The following is a 17,666-nucleotide window of genomic DNA, read 5'->3' on the forward strand; positions in this document are numbered from 1 at the left end:
ATGTATATCCATAAATGGCTCCTTACTTTTCTACTTCTGACCCCGACACTTCCTTTTTTGAGGGAATTGGTGAATAATTTCCTTTGATAAGGAGCCCACATATAGTAGACTTGCATGTCATGCAGGGGCTAGATTCCAAAGTCAGTGTATAATGCAGAAATTGGTAACAGTCACAGTTTCTTGAAAATCCCTGAGCTTATTATTTGGTATATACTACCCTAAAGTGCTTAATGTACTCTGTGTATAAATGTAGACTACATTCAGTAATCCACTGCATAGATTTTATACAATAGAATGTATATACAAGTTAAAGTTTTGGCTTTTTACTTATTTTTTTTCTTTATTTTTGTCTAGTCCATATAGCTAAGTTTACTTTTGTTGAATGAGTAGGTCACAGCTCCACCATACAGACAACTCCCCCAAATAACTCCCACCTAATAAATTACCTCTTCAAGATTCCCTTTCAGCAACTCTATTCGGGCATGATAAAACAACACGAGTGAGCCCTGCAGAGCAAGGAAGAAAACACACTGTTCAACAGTCAACACTGGCTGATTAATTATGGTTGAAACATACACTTTGAAATACTAAGCGTACATTTGGAAACTGCTGGAGGAAGGGTGCCAGGAGACGCTCTGCTTCGGCAACATTCACTTCTCCTGTACCTAGAAATTTAACAGGAAAAACCTCAGTCTTCATAAGACATGGGGATATTTATAACTAACTCTCCAAACTTCATTAACATACAGTAAAGACCTACTCATGGAAAAGATGAAAACTATTATTTCATCATTTTTATAACTGGGGAATAAAATAAAGACCAGTCTCACCTATAACTTTAGTTTAAGAAACTCTAGGACACACTAATTCTTAAGAATGCAGGTGGCTGTCTCAGATTCCTAACTGGAATTTCTGGTTTTAATAGCAATATTAACTTATTTAGCCCAAAATTTCATTTTCTGCAAAGAAATCTAATATAGAATAAAATAGATCACCTTAATATAGAAATTTTAGCTGAGAACAGATGAAAATTATTTAATGAAAGAAACTACCCTACTCCCTCTGCTAAATGTCACTATGACAAAGGACACTATTTTCTACCTTTATTCAAAAAGAAAAAATAAGTAAGCAGATATGAACTACTAGCTTTTGTTGATCTTTCTAAATTTTTACTTACTCAGATTAAAAATAATCAACTTTTTGTTTTGTTTTTTAATTTGGAGACAGGATCTCGCTCTGTTGCCCAGGCTGGATCCAGTGCAGTGACGTGATCATAGCTCACTGCAGCCTCAAACTCCTGGGTTCAACCGATCCTCCCACCTCAGCCTCCCAAGTAGCTGGAATTACAAGTGTAACCCACCATGTCTGGCCAAGATAATCAATGTTCAATGAAACAATCTAATCCAGATCTTACCAAGTATTAGGGAGATGTAAGTATGAAAAGCTAAGATGGTTAAGCAGCACAGTGCAGACCTCATGCTTTTTCCTGAGGCACCTTCACGTAACTGCAGGAGACCCAACTCCTATGGGAATTAAATGCATTTTAGAAAGAGAACACGGCTAGAAAATCATATTCAGAAACTTTTTTAACATTTTTATATATCGAGGGGTTACAAGTACGGATTTCACATATTATGCTGTGGTGAAGTCTGGGCTTTTCGTGTACCCATCACCCCACGAATGAACATCATACCCAACAGGTAATTTTTCTTTTTTTTTTTTTGAGAAAGCCAGCTGACTCTTTATTGCTTTGGGGGCAGGGGGCTCAGGAGCTCTTGGTGGGGCGGGTCCGCTTCCTCTTCACCATCACAGGCTTCTGGCTGCGCAGGATGGCGCTGACCCTGCGGATGGCTGCCATGCGCAGGTCGGGGCGGTACTTGTTCTTGCGGATCATGTGTCTGATGCTGCTGAGCGTGGCACGAGCATTCTTGTTGATGGTGGTCCGCACATAGGAGGTGGCAGGCTTCCGCTGGCCGGATCTCCGCTTAATGACCACCACGACGCCTTTGCCGTCGGCTGCCGGCTCCACGCCCACGGTCTTGCGGTGAATCAGCCCGTTGTAGCGGAAGGAATTGCGGGCCTTCAAGTTATTGGGCTCAGTACTGTAGGTCTGCTTATTCCTCTTGATCAGGAAACTGGAGCAGTTCCGCACGACCATCCATTGCAGATGCGCAGACATGGCGGCGGCTCCTCTCGCAGCGGCGACCCGAGACGGAAAACCCAACAGGTAATTTTTCAACCCTCTCTTCCCCCACCCCTCCCACCTTTGGTGGCCTCCAATGTCTATTATTCCACTTTGTATGTCCATATGTACCATTGTTTAGCTCCCATTTATAAGTGAAAACGTGGTATTTGACTTTCCATTTAGAAACTCTTTAATTTTGAGACAGAGTCTCATTCTGTCACCCAGGTTGGAGTACAGTGGCACAATCATGGCTCACTGCATCCCTCACCTCTCCAGACTCAGGTGATCCTCCCACCACAGCCTCCCGAGTAGCTGTGACTACAGGTGTGTACCACCACGGCCAGTTAATTTTTGTATTTTTTGTAGAGACAGGATTTTAACATGTTACCCAGGCTGCTCTCGAACTCGTGGGCTCAAGCGATCCACCCACTTCAGCCTCCCAAAGTGCTGGGATTACAGGCGTGAGCAACCATGCCTGGCCTATTCAGAAACTTGAAAATGCTAGTTCATATATCCTTATCCTCCATGAAGGTGGAGTTTCTTTTTAAAGGAACTAGAATGGTGGTAATGCCTAACTAGAAATGAACCTTATTAAACTTGCATAAGACACTCTCATAAATCCTTTTATATCATGTGATTCTAAAGAGAGAAAAGGGCTGTGTTCATTTCATGGAGATACTCTATTTCTCTGATAGAAATATTCACTAAAACATATTGAGGATTTAACTGCAAGGCACTATGGCGGGTATGAACAAACATGGTCTATGTCTTCAAAGATCTTTCTATTAAATAGAGAAGACAGTATGTGAACACAATGACCTTATTAGAATATGGAGAGAGATTGTAAGAAGGATAAATAGACAATTCTGAAAGTCAGGATTGCTTGAGCCTCACTGAGGGAGTATGAGGGACAGCTTTGTGAGATAGGTGGCATTTACCTCAACCCTAGTGGATGGAGGAGCTCTTGAGAGATAATTACTTGGGAGGAAGCCAGTTGGGGAGGATATCCAAAACAGACAAAAGCAAAAGCATGGAAACAAAAGCACAGGACTTGCTGGGGAACAACCGATTGCCCAGTTTAACAGGAGTACTGGAAATATGAGGAATCTGGGTAGCATGGCTGGAAACACTGGCTAGAATCAGACCATGGGGTCCCTGAAGCCATTAATAGTTTGAACTTTATTCGAGAGGCAATTCAGAGCCTCTGAAGGAATCAGGTAGAAGGTGAACAGTTAAGGAGAAGGGTGACCATGAAACACAGAGTCAGAATGGACAACATTATGAAGGAATCACCATAAATACACTATAGCTCATGAAGAACATGGACAGTAGAAAAAACAGGAAAAAAAAGCGATAGCTGCTTATACTTGCTCTCACACATTTCTCAAAACCTGCTCTTTTAATCGACACTTTTTGCCTTGAGGCAACTCTTATAATAGCATATTGAGTGTCATGGTTAATAAATGTGATATATTCACTACCAAACCATAAACACGCAAACATTTAATAAATAAAACTCATGAAAAACATATTTCGTCATTTAGTTTTATAAAGAAACTTGTGGAAACACATGGAAATCCAAAATACTGCATCGTATTCGATCCATGAAAATCATAAAATATTAGACAGAGAAATCCACCTAATTTCTTCATCTTAAGGAGGGCAACTCTGGGGCTGCTTAACTATTAAGAAAGCATAGGAAAGCATGTGAGAGTAATAAGATCTAGCAAGAACCAATATTAGCAACACATAATTTTTCATCCAAGAATTTGGATAACAAGGGTGAACATTTTTAACTTTCAACAGAAAAACTACGTCTAACTCCTGAAAAATGTGATCAAGAATCAAAGGCTTATTTTCTGTCCCACAAACAAATCACCAATAATTATCAAGCCAGTTATGCAGACATGTTGCATTGCCCTCATATTCAATAAATAATATTTAATCTTCCCTGTCAAAATTAAGATAAAATTAAATTTGTACCCTATTTCCAGAAAATCCAATAAATTCCAGTAGTCTGATAATCCTTGCTGGTAAAAGGGACAGCATCTGTAAGAAAAAAAATATACAGTGTACTTATGTGTTAGTGTTTCTAACTGCAAACAAATTTAACTTAACAGTTTTAATGCTTCAATAATGTGAAAAATTGGAAACAAGTTTTAACCACCAGATATTTCTGTGACCACATCTTGTAACAATCATTTATGAATAAATTTTATTTAGCTAAGACAATGAACCTTTAAAAAGTTTTGTTTTAAGGCTGGTCTTTCCAGCGTTCTCTATAGAATAGTGGGAACTTTGATGTGGTGTGATGAAGTGACAAGGCAACCCTCAAAGCCCATGTCCAGGCAAGGTTTCTTAGTTTCCTTTCCCAGAAGCAAAACTCAGTCATAGTCTGTGAGATGTGTAGACACCACCCAGAAGTGGACAGCTGCAGCACTACCACTTCTCTCTGGGATATTCCTGAAGGACAGTGGTGAGGGAATATCCTTCCAGTGGGCAGAACCTTGGGCAGTGCACCTGGTTATGCACTATGCTTGAAAGGAGAAATGGCCAGATGTGCAATTATATATGCTGATTCAGGGGATGTAGACAATGGTTTGGTTGGATGGGCACAGGCTTGGAAAGAACATGATTGGAAAATTGGTGACAAAGAGGTCTGGGGAAGAAGTATGTGGACAGATCTTCCTGAACGGGCAGAAAATGTTCCCATGTGGATACACATCAAAAGATGACCTTAGCAAAAGAGGATTTTAACAACCAATTGGATAGGATGGTTCATTCTGTGGGTACCAGTCAGCCTCTTTCCCAATCATCACTCATAGGTTCGTGAGCAAAGTGGCCAAAGCGGCACATACACTCATGTGTATACTTCTCTTGACCACTTTATTTTTTCACTAATTCCAGTGAACCATCAACAAAATTTAAAAATCTCTTAATAACATATTGGAATTTGACAGATTACTACTCAGACTTCATCTCCTCAGGGATCATCAAAAATCATTCCTCAAGTTATACTGGTCCCTCACACATTTTCAATTCCAGAGCCGTCACTGTCATTGCAACAATATTTCCAGTGTGGAAATGGAAATGGATTCCACTGTTCCTTGTTACCAAAATCTTACTAGTCTATTCAGAGTGCCACAGGCTTCCCTTACATTTTACAATCCAAAGCTACTCTGAGCATGTGTGGAACTTCATAACACACTGGGTCACAGTGCCGGAAAACTGATCCCACTCTAGCTGTTTGTCAGCCAACCCAGGGAGAGGTTCAGGATAAGGTTCAAATGCAGTGGAGAAGGCACAGATAACCTTAGGTTCTTCTGCAAAAGTTCTGGTTTCTTTATAGTGATTTCCTTACCAAATTAAAGGCCCCAGTGCCAAGCTTGACACCCCCTTCAAACTCATAGAAGAATTCCTGCTGAAGTTTGTTCTTCTGAATTTCATGCAGGATAGAAAGACATTCTCTGGATTGAAGAAAAAAGTGATAGTGTAAGTTGACCATGACTCTGAAAATAAATATTAAATCACATTTTACAATTACATACTGTAAAATAAATGTCATTAATTAAAATACCGTCAAAATTTTAAATGGATGATGCTGTGCTGAGTTTACTCTTAAGGATACTAGGTAATAATCATCAGGGAAAAAGGAGACACTCATTTTTACATGTCTAGCAGAACCAGTGTTTCTGGGCTTAAAGAGAGGGTTCATCCATTGGCAAGCACCAGCCAGGAGCCACAGGACCACAGGCTGCCATCCCACAGCTTCCAGCAGCGTCTTACAGCGGACTGCTTGAGAGGGCTCAGCTCCTCAACCACTGCACACACTGCAGCCCAAGGAAATGAAATGCTACTGGCAAGAAGATCTGAACTTCAGTGTGACTGCCATCGTCTCAAATAGACTAAATAAATTAGGGCTTGGGACCAGGACAGACTGAAAACAACAAAGCAAAGGCCATCACAATGGCCCCATCTGTCCTCTGCTTTCTTCCTGCTCCATCCATGCACATCTTTCCAACTTCTCACTATATTTTCTATGTATTTCTCTCTTGCCTGTTCACATCATCTTCAAAAGGCAAATCTTTACCAGAGAAATACAAACTAAAACAATGACAAAAATATAAAAATTGATAATAACTGGGAATTGCTTATCAAATTGACAAATTTAATAATAAGGAATAATGAGATATCATGTATCACTTGGTGTGATGCAATTATAAAATGTGCAACTACACCTGTGATCCAGTCTAGCCAAATATTTTTAATCTGAATCTAGCAAGCCTATAGACCTAACTTCCAGTTTACAAAAAATTTAAGGGTTTAGAGAGTCAATTCAGATGCCCACCAGCCTACAAGTATCCCCTGCTGTCATTTTCCCTGAGTCATTTATTTTTTATTATGGTGTATTTTGCCAAATAAAATGATGCATGCTTATTTAGTCAGCTCAATGAATTTCCTCTGATTTCTGATTTTATGCCATGGCTAAAAGGTCTTTGAAACTGACATCATGTACCTAATGATATCATTTCTATGGTATTTTTGCCATAGATTCATAATCTGAATTTAATCATGAAGAAATGTTAGAAAAGTCCACAATGATGGTTGTTTTACTAAATAACTGGCCAGTTTATTCTTTTAAAGTGTCAACATCATTAAAGACAAAGACTGAGGAACTATTCCGGATGAAAAGAGACTAAGGAGACATGACAGCTAAACTCAGTATCCAGGATCCCAGGTTGGATCCTGAGCCAGAAAAAGGGCATTGATGAGACAACTGGAGAAATGTGAGTAAAGGCCATGGAGTAAATATTAATACTGTATCCATGTCAGTGTCCTGATTTTATTCATTGTAATGTGCTTCCGCAGAATATTAACATTTGTAAATCTGAGTGAAGGCTATATGGAAATTTTTTGTAAAAATTTTCAAATTATTTCAAAGTGAAAAAATGAAAAATAAAAAAGTTTAAAGCTTTTATATTTAAGAATTATAAAAATACTTTCTTATGTTTCCTGCTAGGATTCTTTTTAAATCTTTTAATATTAAACTTATATGGACTTTTTTCGTCTTAATGATTTTTCCATAAAATGAACAATTTTCCCAAAAACACTTCCTAAAGTACCTACCTTTCTTCACTGTTTTGAAAGGGCCTATGTATATAAAGGAATTTAGTATATTTTGAATTCCCAGGTAAGTGTGTGTGTGTATGTGTGTGTAAATCCATGTATGCACACACACATGCTGTCTCTTTCAAAAACCCTGCGGTTCATTTCACTGATATGGAAAGGCACACCTTGTTTTATTGCACTTCACTGTATTGCACTGTGTTGAGCAAGCGTATTCGAGCACATTCCAACAATACGTGCTCACTTTGTGTTTCAGAGTCACATTTTAGTAATTCTCATAAAATTTCCAAACTTTTAAATTATTATTGCATCTGTTAATGGTGATCTGTGATGGAAGACCTTAAATGTTACTGCTACCATAACTGTTTGAGGGGGCCATGAACCACAGCCATATGAGACAGAGAAAGTTCTCAGTAAATGTTGTGTGTGTTCTGACTGCTCTTCTGACAGGTTGTTCCCCCATCTCTCTCCTCAGGCCTCCCTGTCCCCTGAGACAAAACAATATTGAAATTAGGCCAATTGGTAACTCTGCAGTGGCCTCTCAGTGTTCAAGTGAAAGGAAGAGTCGCCCCTCTCTCACTTGAAATCAAAAACTAGAAATAATTAAGCTTAGTGAGGAAGGTATGTCAAAAGCCAAGACAGGCTGAAAGCTAGGCCTCTTGTGCCAAACAGTCAACTTGTAAATGCAAAAGAAAAGTTCTTGAAGAAAATTAAAAGTGCTACTTCAGTGAATGCACAAGTGATAAGAAAACAAAACAGCCCTATTGCTGATATGGAGAAAGCTGTAGTGGTCTGGATAGAACAAACCGCCCACAACACTCCCTTAAGCCAAAGCCTAATCCAGAACAAGACCCTAACTCTTTAACTCCATAAAGGCTGAGAGGGGTGAGGAAGCTGAAGAAAAAAAACTTGGAAGCTAACAGAGGTTGGTTCATGAATTTAAGGAAAGACACCATCTCTATAACATAAAAGTGCAGCCAGGCACGGTGGCTCACACCTGTAATCTTAGCACTTTGGGTGGCCAGGGTGGCCGGATCATGAGGTCAGGAGTTCGAGACCAGCCTGGCCAAGCATGGTGAAACACTGTCTCTACTAAAAATACAAAAATTAGCAGGGCATGGTGGTGCATACCTGTAGTCTCAGCTACTCGGGAGGCTGAGGCAGGAGAATCACTTGAACCTGGGAGGCAGAGGTTGCAGTGAGCTGAGATCATGCCACTGCACTCCAGCCTGGGCAAGAGAGCAAGACTTCATATCAAAAAAAAAAAAAAAAAAAAAAAGGTACAAAGTGAAGCAGCAAGTGCTTATGTAGAAGCAGTAGCAAGTTATCCAGAATATCTAGCTAAGATCACTGATGAAGGTGGCTGCACTAAACAACAAATTTTCAATGTAGACAAAATGGCCTTCTATTGGAAGAAGAGGCTATCTAGAACTTTCATATCTAGAGAGGAGAAGTCAATGCCTGGCTTCAAAACTTCAAAGGTCAGGCTGACTCTTGTTAGGGGCTAATGGAACTGGTGACTTTAAATGGAAGTCAGTGTTCATTTACTATTCCAAATATCCTAAGGCCCTTAGCAATTGTCCTAAATCTACTCTGCCCGTGCTCTATAACTAAAACAACAAAGCCTGGATGATACACATCTGTTTACAGCATGGTTTACTAAATATTTTCAGTCTACTGTTGAGATCCACTGCTCAGGGAAAAAAAATAAAAATAAAAATTTCAAAGTATTATTACTCTCTGAAAATGTGCCTAGTCACCTAAGAGTTCTGAAGGAGATGTATGCAAGGATTATATTGTTTTCATGCCTACTAACACAACATCCATTCTGCAGCCCAAGGATCAAGGAGTAATTTTGACTTTCAAGTCTTATTATTTAAGAAGCACACTTTATAAGGCTATTGCTGCCATAGTGATTCCTCTAATGGATCCAGGGAAAGGAAATAGAAAGCCTTCTGAAAAGGATTCATCATTCTACATGTCATAGAGAACATTCATGATTCATGGAAGGAAGTCAAAATGTCCACATTAACAGGAGTTTGGAAGAAGCAGATTTCAACATTCATGATCATTTTGAAGGGTTCAAGACTTTGGTGGAGAAAGTAACTTAGAGGTGTTAGAAACAGCAAGAGAACTAGAATTAGAAGTAGAGCCTGAAGATGTGACTGACTGCTGCCATCTCATGATGAAACTTTAATGGATGAGGAGTTGCCTCTTATGGATGAGCAAGAAAGTAGTTTCTTGAGATAAAATCTACTCCCGGTAAAGATGCCATAAACATTGTTGAAATGACAACAAAGGATTTGTAATATTAAATAAACTTCGCTGATAAAGCAGCAGCAAGATTTGAGAGCATGGACTCTAATTCTGAAAGAAGTTCTCCTGTGGGTAAAATGCCATCAAGCAGTATTACATGCTACAGAAAAATCTTTTACGAAAGGAAAAGTCAATAGGTATGGCAAACTTCACTGTTGTCCTTTTTTAAAAAATTGCTATAGCCACCCCAACCTTCAGCAACCACTACCCTGAATGTCAGCACCCATCAACATGGAGGCAAGACCTCCACCAATAAAAACATTATGACTTGGTGAAGGCTCAGATAATTGTTAGCATTTTTTTAGCAAAAAAAGTGTGTATCAATTAGGGTAGACATAAGGGTAGTGGCAGACTTAATAGAATACAGTACAGTATCAACATTTTTTTTTTCTTTTTTTGAGACAGAGTCTCGCTCTGTTGCCCAGGCTGCAGTGCAGTGGCGCAATCTGGGCTCACTGCAAGCTCCGCCTCCCGGGTTCACGCCATTCTCCTGCCTCAGTCTCCGAAGCAGCTGGGACTACAAGTGCCCGCCACCACGCCCAGCTAATTTTTTATATTTTTAGTAGAGACAGGGTTTCACCATGGTCTCAATCTCCTGACCTCGTGATCTGCCCGCCTCGGCCTCCCAAAGTGCTGGGATCATAGGCGTGAACCACCGCGCCCGGCCCATAACTTTTATATGCACAAGGAAACCAAAAAATTTGTGACTCACTTTATTGCAATATTCACTCTATTGTAGTGGTCTGGAACCCAAAATATCTCTGAGGTATAACTGTATGTCTTTGCCTCTACAGGCCTATTTTAATTCCTTTAGTATTTTTAAGTTTTGATGACTAAAACAGCAATTAGCATTGAATTTAACATTTGTTTATATTTTCTAAAAATACTTCACAAAGAAATCTATAGAACAGCATGTCAGGTACCCAAGATCTACCACCCCTTTCCAGGATTTTGGATGAAACACAGTTTTGTGAAAGGATTTGCAATGGAAGTACCTCTTAAAATACTAATTTTACCCAGTAATGGCAGGGTAGCTTATGTCGGATTAACTTTCCCACAAATAACTATCATAAATTCTGGAAAAATATAAAATATGCATTTGAAACATATTTTCACACAGTGGAAAATGAAGGGAACAAAGTAGGAGTCTCAGGAGAGAAGAAAGTAAGAATGGGGCAGAAAAAAAGTTTGAAAAATTATGACCACAAATTTCTCAAAACCACACTTAGGCACATCCTAGTCAAACTACTGAGACCTAAAGATACAAACGAGTCAGTCTTCAAAAAAGCCAGAAGAGAAGACACATTATATATAGGAGAACAATAATACAAATGGAAACTGAATAACAGAGGCTTTATTACAATGGGAAGCCAGTTTTAAAGAGCTGAAAGAAGGAAAAACCCATCGACTCAGAATACTGTAGTTAGCAAAAATAACCTTGAAAAGAAAAAGTAAAAAGTAAATATATTTTAAGATAAATGAAAACAGAATTTGTTAAAAGCTGACACCCATAAGAAATGTTAAAGGAAGTTCCTCAGTCTGAAAGTAAACAGGAAATATATTTACCATTTTGGATAAGAATATGAAAAATGGTAAGAATATGGGTAAAGAGAGAAGACTACAGCATATAACTGATTAAAGGGAAAGTCTGACACTGTATTGTAGGGTTTATAATATATGTAAGTGTGCTATACATCATAAAAATAGCATAAAGGGTCAGGAGCAGTGGCTCACACCTGTAATCCCAGCACTTTGGGAGACCGAGGCAGGTGGATCATGAGGTCAGGAGTTCGAGACCAGCCTGGCCAATATGGTGAAGCTCCATCTCTACTAAAAATACAAAAATAACTGGCCATGATGATACATGCCTGTAGTCCCAGCTGCTCGGGAGGCTGAGACAGAAGAATTGCTTGAACTCACGAGGCAGAGGTTGCAGTGAGCTGAGATCGCACCACTGCACTCCAGCCTGGACAATAGAGCAAGACTCGGTCTCAAAAAAAAAAAAAAAAGCATAAAGGACAAAATGTGGTAAATGAAATTACACTTACACAAAGTTCTTACAATTTATGTCCAGTGCTGTTACAATATGAACTCTAAGTTGACTGTAATAAGTTAAAAAGAATATTATAAACCCTAGAGCAACCACACACAAAAAAAGAGAGTACAGCTAAGAGAACAACAGTTTTAAAAATATTATTAGAGCAAAAGAAGACAGGAAAAAAGGGTGAGAGAACAGATGAGGCAAAGAGAAAAAGCAAAATGGCAGTAATAAGTGCAAACATATCAACTGCTCAACTATGTGCATCTACAAGAAATACAATTTAAATATTTAAAAATACAATTTAAATATGAAAACAAAAATAGGTTTAAAGTAAAAGAATATATACCATGCAAAGACTAATTATAAAAAGCATGAGTGCCTATATGAATATTAGACATAACAGATTTCAAGACAAGGAATATTACCAGAGTTAAATAGAGACATTTCAAGATGAAGAAAAGGTTAATTCATTAGGAAGACAGAACAATTATAAATACATATTATATGAGCCTGACAACAGAGCTCCTAAATATATGAGGCAAACACTGACAGAACTAAAGGAAGAAAGAGATGATTCCAGATTCAAACTTAGAGACTTTAACACTGAGTAAATAAAAGACAACTGGATAAAAATCAATAAGGATGGCCAGATGCAGTGGCTCATGCCTGTAATCCCAGCACTCTGGGAGGCCGAGGCAGGCAGATCACGAGGTCAGGAGATCAAGACCAACCTGGCTAACATAGTGAAACCCTGTCTCTACTAAAATTACGAAAAATTAGCTGAGCGTGGTGGCAGGCGCCTGTAGTCCCAGCTACTCAGGAGGCTGAGGCAGGAGAATGGCGTGAACCTGGGAGGTGGAGCTTGCAGTGAGCCGAGATCGCACCACTGCACTCTAGCCTGGGTGACAGAGCGAGACTCCATACCAAAAAAAAAAAAAAATCAATAAGGATATGAACAACACTATGGTCACCTCAGCTGAACATTTCCATCTACTGCAGAAAGTTCTACTGGGCAGTGCTGCTCTGGAATCTGAACCAAAGATATTACTATAATTTTAAATGTATAAATTGTTCAAAGGAGAAACTCAAATTATCTAATCAGAAATTATGTCAGTAGCTTTATTTTCAACTAATTTGCTCTTAAAATTGTATTTAAACTTAAATTCTGTTGTCCTATAACACTGAATACACACTCAGCAAAAAATCAAGTTCATTTTTACCAACACGAAATAAAATCTCCTAGTCAAACTTAATTTAGGAGAACTGTGAAGAACAAAGGAGTATACAGCACAGAATTATTTACAAATCACATCTTACTTTTTAACTTACTTATATATTTGATAACTTGTTCTAATTTTGAGTCCACCTTTGATGAAGTTGATCATATTTTCATCCTGAAAATAATTCAGTTAAAAAATTAGATTATTTAGCAAACAAGTTTAAATTGTCCCCACAGTTGTGTGTTTATGTGATTAGAAAAACAAAAACAAACAAAAAAAAGCATTTTGAGGACATAATTTTGAAATTAACACATACTCTTGCTTTACATTTAAAAGTTTTTGGGGTACTTTTTCTTCTACATTAGAGGACAACAAAAAGAAAATGCTTGTAAAATCCTTCAATTATTTTATATTACTAAGGAGGTAATCCTCACCAATGAGGGCCCATATGTGGTCCAAATTATTTTAATAAACATCGACATCTACCGAGCTATTTTCTTGTGGGTTTAACAGAATCTAAACTGGACAACTTTACAATCTGCTCTAAGGCCAAACCTTCCAGTACATTACACCCAGTAAAGGGGACAATGGTCCTTCTTTCACAGAGTACTTTAGCAGTCAGAGTCTATTAAATGTTGCGAATTTTACACATACACATTTCCAGGCCCAAAATAACTGGTCTAGTTTCTGAAGTGGCTGTCACTACTATGCAATTTTGTTTTAGGAAAACAAAACCACTTCAGTTCTGTTTGTCTGATGGTCATCGACCATAAAATTGAGGCAGTTGGCCTGGATGAATGGCGTTTTCAGGGTCAGCATTCTAGGATTCTAAGACAATCTCTCAATAAATTACATCAAATAACCACTTGAAGGAAGTTACTCTAATAGATGGTGCTAGTGGAGACAGTCCTATGTTCTGCATTTCCAGAGAGAAAGTTTTTCTAGTCTATTGATATCAGAAAGATGCTCTGGCCGGGCGCAGTGGCTCACACCTGTAATCCCTTTGGGAGGTCGAGGCGGGTGGATCACGAGGTCAAGAGATCGAGACCATCCTGGCCAACATGGTGAAACCCCATCTCTACTAAAAATACAAAAATTAGCCAGGCATGGTGGCGGGTGCCTGTAGTCCCAGCTACTCAGGAGGCTGAGGCAGGAGAATCACTTGAATCTGGGAGGTGGAGGCCGCAGTGAGCCGAGATCGCACCACTGAACTCCAGCCTGGTGACACAGCGAGACTCCATCTCAAAAAAAGAAAAAAGAAAATGCTCTGCTATGTATTTCTTGTATACTTAAGCATCCTCCTGTAGCAAAAGAAAAACTGACTTTCATTTACTAATTTCATTAATTGCTTCAATATTTATTGTTCTAATTATTATAAGAATCAATAGATATGAAATTCAATGTTTATCTTTTTAATTTAAGGAATCTTATGATTACATAAGATCCAATACCAACCAGAAAAGAATTTCTTAAATTAGCTTGAAATATGCCTCGAAAAAAAAAAACATATTTCATTTCAGGATTCATCAAACTTAAATTTAATGCCTATTTTATACCAGGCACCCAAATGCAAAAACAGATGAAAGTAATACAGTATGTTAAGGGAAGGCGTCATGTGTGAGAAGGAGCCAGGCATAGGGACGGAGTCATGCACGGGGATGGGATCATGCACAGGATGTCATGAGAACACAAAGTAGTAGCATGGAGAGGGCCAGAAATCCCTCCTGGAAGCATTGGTGCTTTAAGCACAAAAATAATTAGAAACTGGCCAGGTATAGAAAGGCAAAGCAGATGTGAACTTTGTAAGCAAAGTAAAACTCAAGTGGAAAGACGGGGCGGCATTCAGGATCATGATGGGTTTGGCCATGTGTGCATATGTAATTCCACACTGCTGAAGAATCTATTGCAAAGAGAATGACCAAGGAGTTAAGAAAGCTACCTCCAGCCATGCTACTCAATATGCAACGCTGTCAGTGGCATCCAAGGACACCTGTAAGGTGTGTGTGTGTTGGCAGGGGCGGGGGCGGTAAGGGAACATAGAGAGGAGGTACCAGTTTTGTTTGAAAAAGTACCCCCCTCATTTGTGATATTCTGATACAGAATACTGCCATAGTCAGTAAGAGCTAGTGAATGCTGAACAGAGAAGTGACCAAGTCAGAGACTCGTTTTTAAGAGGGTACTCAACCCTCAACTGCAGAATAGGGAATGAGCTGAAGGTAAAAGAAATTAGAGAGGGAGAGTCACTAGGTTGCTGTACAGTTCAGCAAAGAGTGGATAAGCACCTCTTCTAGAACAATGACAGAAAGAGATGGAGTTGCACAATCTTTAAAAGGCTAAAGCAGCATGAATATAAAAATGATTGGGTAGGAGGCATGAGGAAGAGGGCACAAATATGGATATCTCTTTAATTTCAAGTCCGCAAACATAAAATAAGCCTCCAAATCCCAGATTTGATTGCCAAATCCCTGTTTGGAAAACAGAAAAAAACTTGGGCCTCCATGACTATCATTATGATGCTTACTGAGGCAATAAGACTGTTGTTATCAACCAGCCTTTGTAACGTCTATGTTTTAGGAAACAGGGTCATGGGCTACAGTGATTCCGTTTTATTAAACCAGAATCCAACCTAAGAGGTAAACCTCCATGAAAAGAAAGAAGCAACTGCCAAATAATTTAAGATTGTGGCCAGGCATGGTGGCTCACGTCTATAATCCCAGCACTTCAGGAGGCTGAAATGGGTGGAACACCTGAGGTCAGGAATTCGAGACCAGCCTGACCAATATGGTGAAAACCTGTCTCTACTGAAAATACAAAAATTAGCCAGGTGTGGTGGCGCACACCTGTAATCCCAGCTACTCGGGGGACTGAGACAGAAGAACTGCTTGAACCCGGGAGGCAGACGTTGCAGTGAGCCAAGATCGCGCCACTGCACCCCAGCCTGGGTGACAGAATGAGGCTCTAACCACCCCACACCCCTCCACAAAAAAAAAAAAAGATTGTGATTGAGGAAGATTTTTCCATTTTACAGTTGAATTTCTTTCTGATTTCTTACACTCTCTACTCCACCTCACTCTCACTGTAGCCATCACTGCCACCCATGAAGCCATTATGTGAAGATTTATGTTTTAGAGAAGCATTGGAAGATACAGAAATAGGCAAGGTACTGACTGTACCAATTCTCAGAGGTGAAATTAAAATGCCTCATAAGAAAAGGATTAATTGTTTAGTGACTTTTAAAAAACTGTTTTTCCAAAGGAAGAAATAAAAGAAAGGGGAATTAGAATACAGAAAGGAGGGGAAAAATAAAATTTGAAGTGTACATGAACTTTCCATGTATGCCTAACTGAACTTCACTGAGGCAAGTGGTGTAAAACGGGGCACTTCCTCTGCCCAGGCCACTCCCATGTGCGGCCTCTACCAGTAGAAAGTACAAAGCGGAATATTCTCCCGGTTTCCACACAGATGCATCTTAAAATTAGATGTGGCAGTTGCAAAGCAGTTTCTTTAAAGTTTCTTTTTTGTTTTTGAGGCGGAGTCTTGCTCTGTCACCCAAGCTGGAATGCAGTGATGTGACCTCAGCTTGCTGCAATCTCCACCTCCCAGGTTCAAGTGATTTTCCTGCCTCAGCCTCCTGGGTAGCTGGGATTACAGGCATGCGCCACCACGCCCGGCTAATTTTTTTTTTTTTTTTGTATTTTTAGTAGAGACGGGGTTTCACCATGTTGGCCAGGCTCGTTTCGAACCCCAGACCTCAAGTGATCCGCCCACCTCAGCCTCCCAAAGTGCTGGGATTACAGACATGAGCCACCGCGCCTGGCCTAAAGTTTCTTTAAAGGCACAGTCTTTAAAGGGCAATGATTCCCAGTGGAGTGCAATTTGAAATAGATTCTTAAGTACAGTAGAGGAGGAACAAAACTCTCTAGCATCTTTTTTCAGCCAAAGTTTATCAGAATAACAAATATTTGCCATTACAACTCTAAGTCAAAAGAACTGAAGCTTTGACATAGAATGCACCACATTTTTCTATGCAGCACTGGCTGTCTTCCCAGCCAATATAAATTCTAAGCCAAATATTCATTACCTGCACAAACGTGAGTGCAGCTTTCTGTAGGAGACACTCGGCATAACAGATTTCAGCATGCATTTCCTCTATGAAAAACAAATAAAATTATATTAAGTAAAGTCCCATATCCAAAGTGATTGCTCTGTGATGCTCAGGAAAGACTGGCAGATAAATTAACCCAAGAGAGACCCCAAAACTTAGATGGCCCTTGTGCTTCCACAAAAGCAGAATGAGAACCCCAGTTCTCACTTTGTCAGGAAGATTTTCCTGGAATGTGTGAAGTGTTCAGGGAGGTCATCCCCGTTCAAACATAACTGCAAAGAGTCAGTCACTTCGTATCAGAGACCCAAACTCAGCTCACAAGGGGAAATTAACATTTAAAAGCACTTTTAAAAAAAAGGAAACCACTTATTTTTTAACTTAATTAGTAAAATAAAACTTTGGCTGTGCGCGGTGGTTCATGCCTGTTATCCCAGCACTTTGGGAGGCCAAGGTGGGTGGATCACCTGAGGTCAGGAGACAGAGACCAGCCTGACCAACAGGGAGAAACCCCGTCTCCACCAAAAATACAAAAATTAGCCAGGTGTGGTGGTGCATGCCTGTAATCCCAGCTATTTGGGAGGCTGAGGCAGAAGAATCGCTTGAACCTGCAAGGTGGAGGTTGTGGTGAGCTGAGATTGCGCCATTGCACTCCAGCCTGGGCAACAAGAGCAA

General features: G+C 39.6%; 1 protein-coding gene and 1 pseudogene across 4 annotated transcripts in view; both read right to left on the minus strand.

Moving 5' to 3' along the window:
* LOC116268534 (tetratricopeptide repeat protein 39B) overlaps positions 1 to 17,666 on the minus strand; it is an 88,130-nt gene that overhangs the window by 25,185 nt on the left and 45,279 nt on the right. For all 3 annotated transcript variants that reach the window (XM_031661886.1, XM_031661887.1, XM_031661888.1), the window contains exons 6-12: positions 16,971 to 17,038; positions 12,999 to 13,063; positions 5,547 to 5,652; positions 4,169 to 4,234; positions 1,415 to 1,523; positions 598 to 665; positions 447 to 506 (exon numbers count right to left, since the gene is read on the minus strand). In XM_031661886.1, coding sequence (XP_031517746.1) covers positions 447 to 506; positions 598 to 665; positions 1,415 to 1,523; positions 4,169 to 4,234; positions 5,547 to 5,652; positions 12,999 to 13,063; positions 16,971 to 17,038 — 542 coding nt within the window. The remainder of the gene's footprint in view (positions 1 to 446; positions 507 to 597; positions 666 to 1,414; positions 1,524 to 4,168; positions 4,235 to 5,546; positions 5,653 to 12,998; positions 13,064 to 16,970; positions 17,039 to 17,666) is intronic.
* Positions 1,711 to 2,240, minus strand: LOC116272971 (annotated as a pseudogene). Its single transcript, XR_004181487.1, has one exon. The product of XR_004181487.1 is annotated as a 60S ribosomal protein L28 pseudogene (transcript).

This window comes from Papio anubis, unplaced genomic scaffold, assembly GCF_008728515.1.
Source record: "Papio anubis isolate 15944 unplaced genomic scaffold, Panubis1.0 scaffold286, whole genome shotgun sequence".
In the NCBI taxonomy this organism is placed as follows: domain Eukaryota; kingdom Metazoa; phylum Chordata; class Mammalia; order Primates; family Cercopithecidae; genus Papio; species Papio anubis.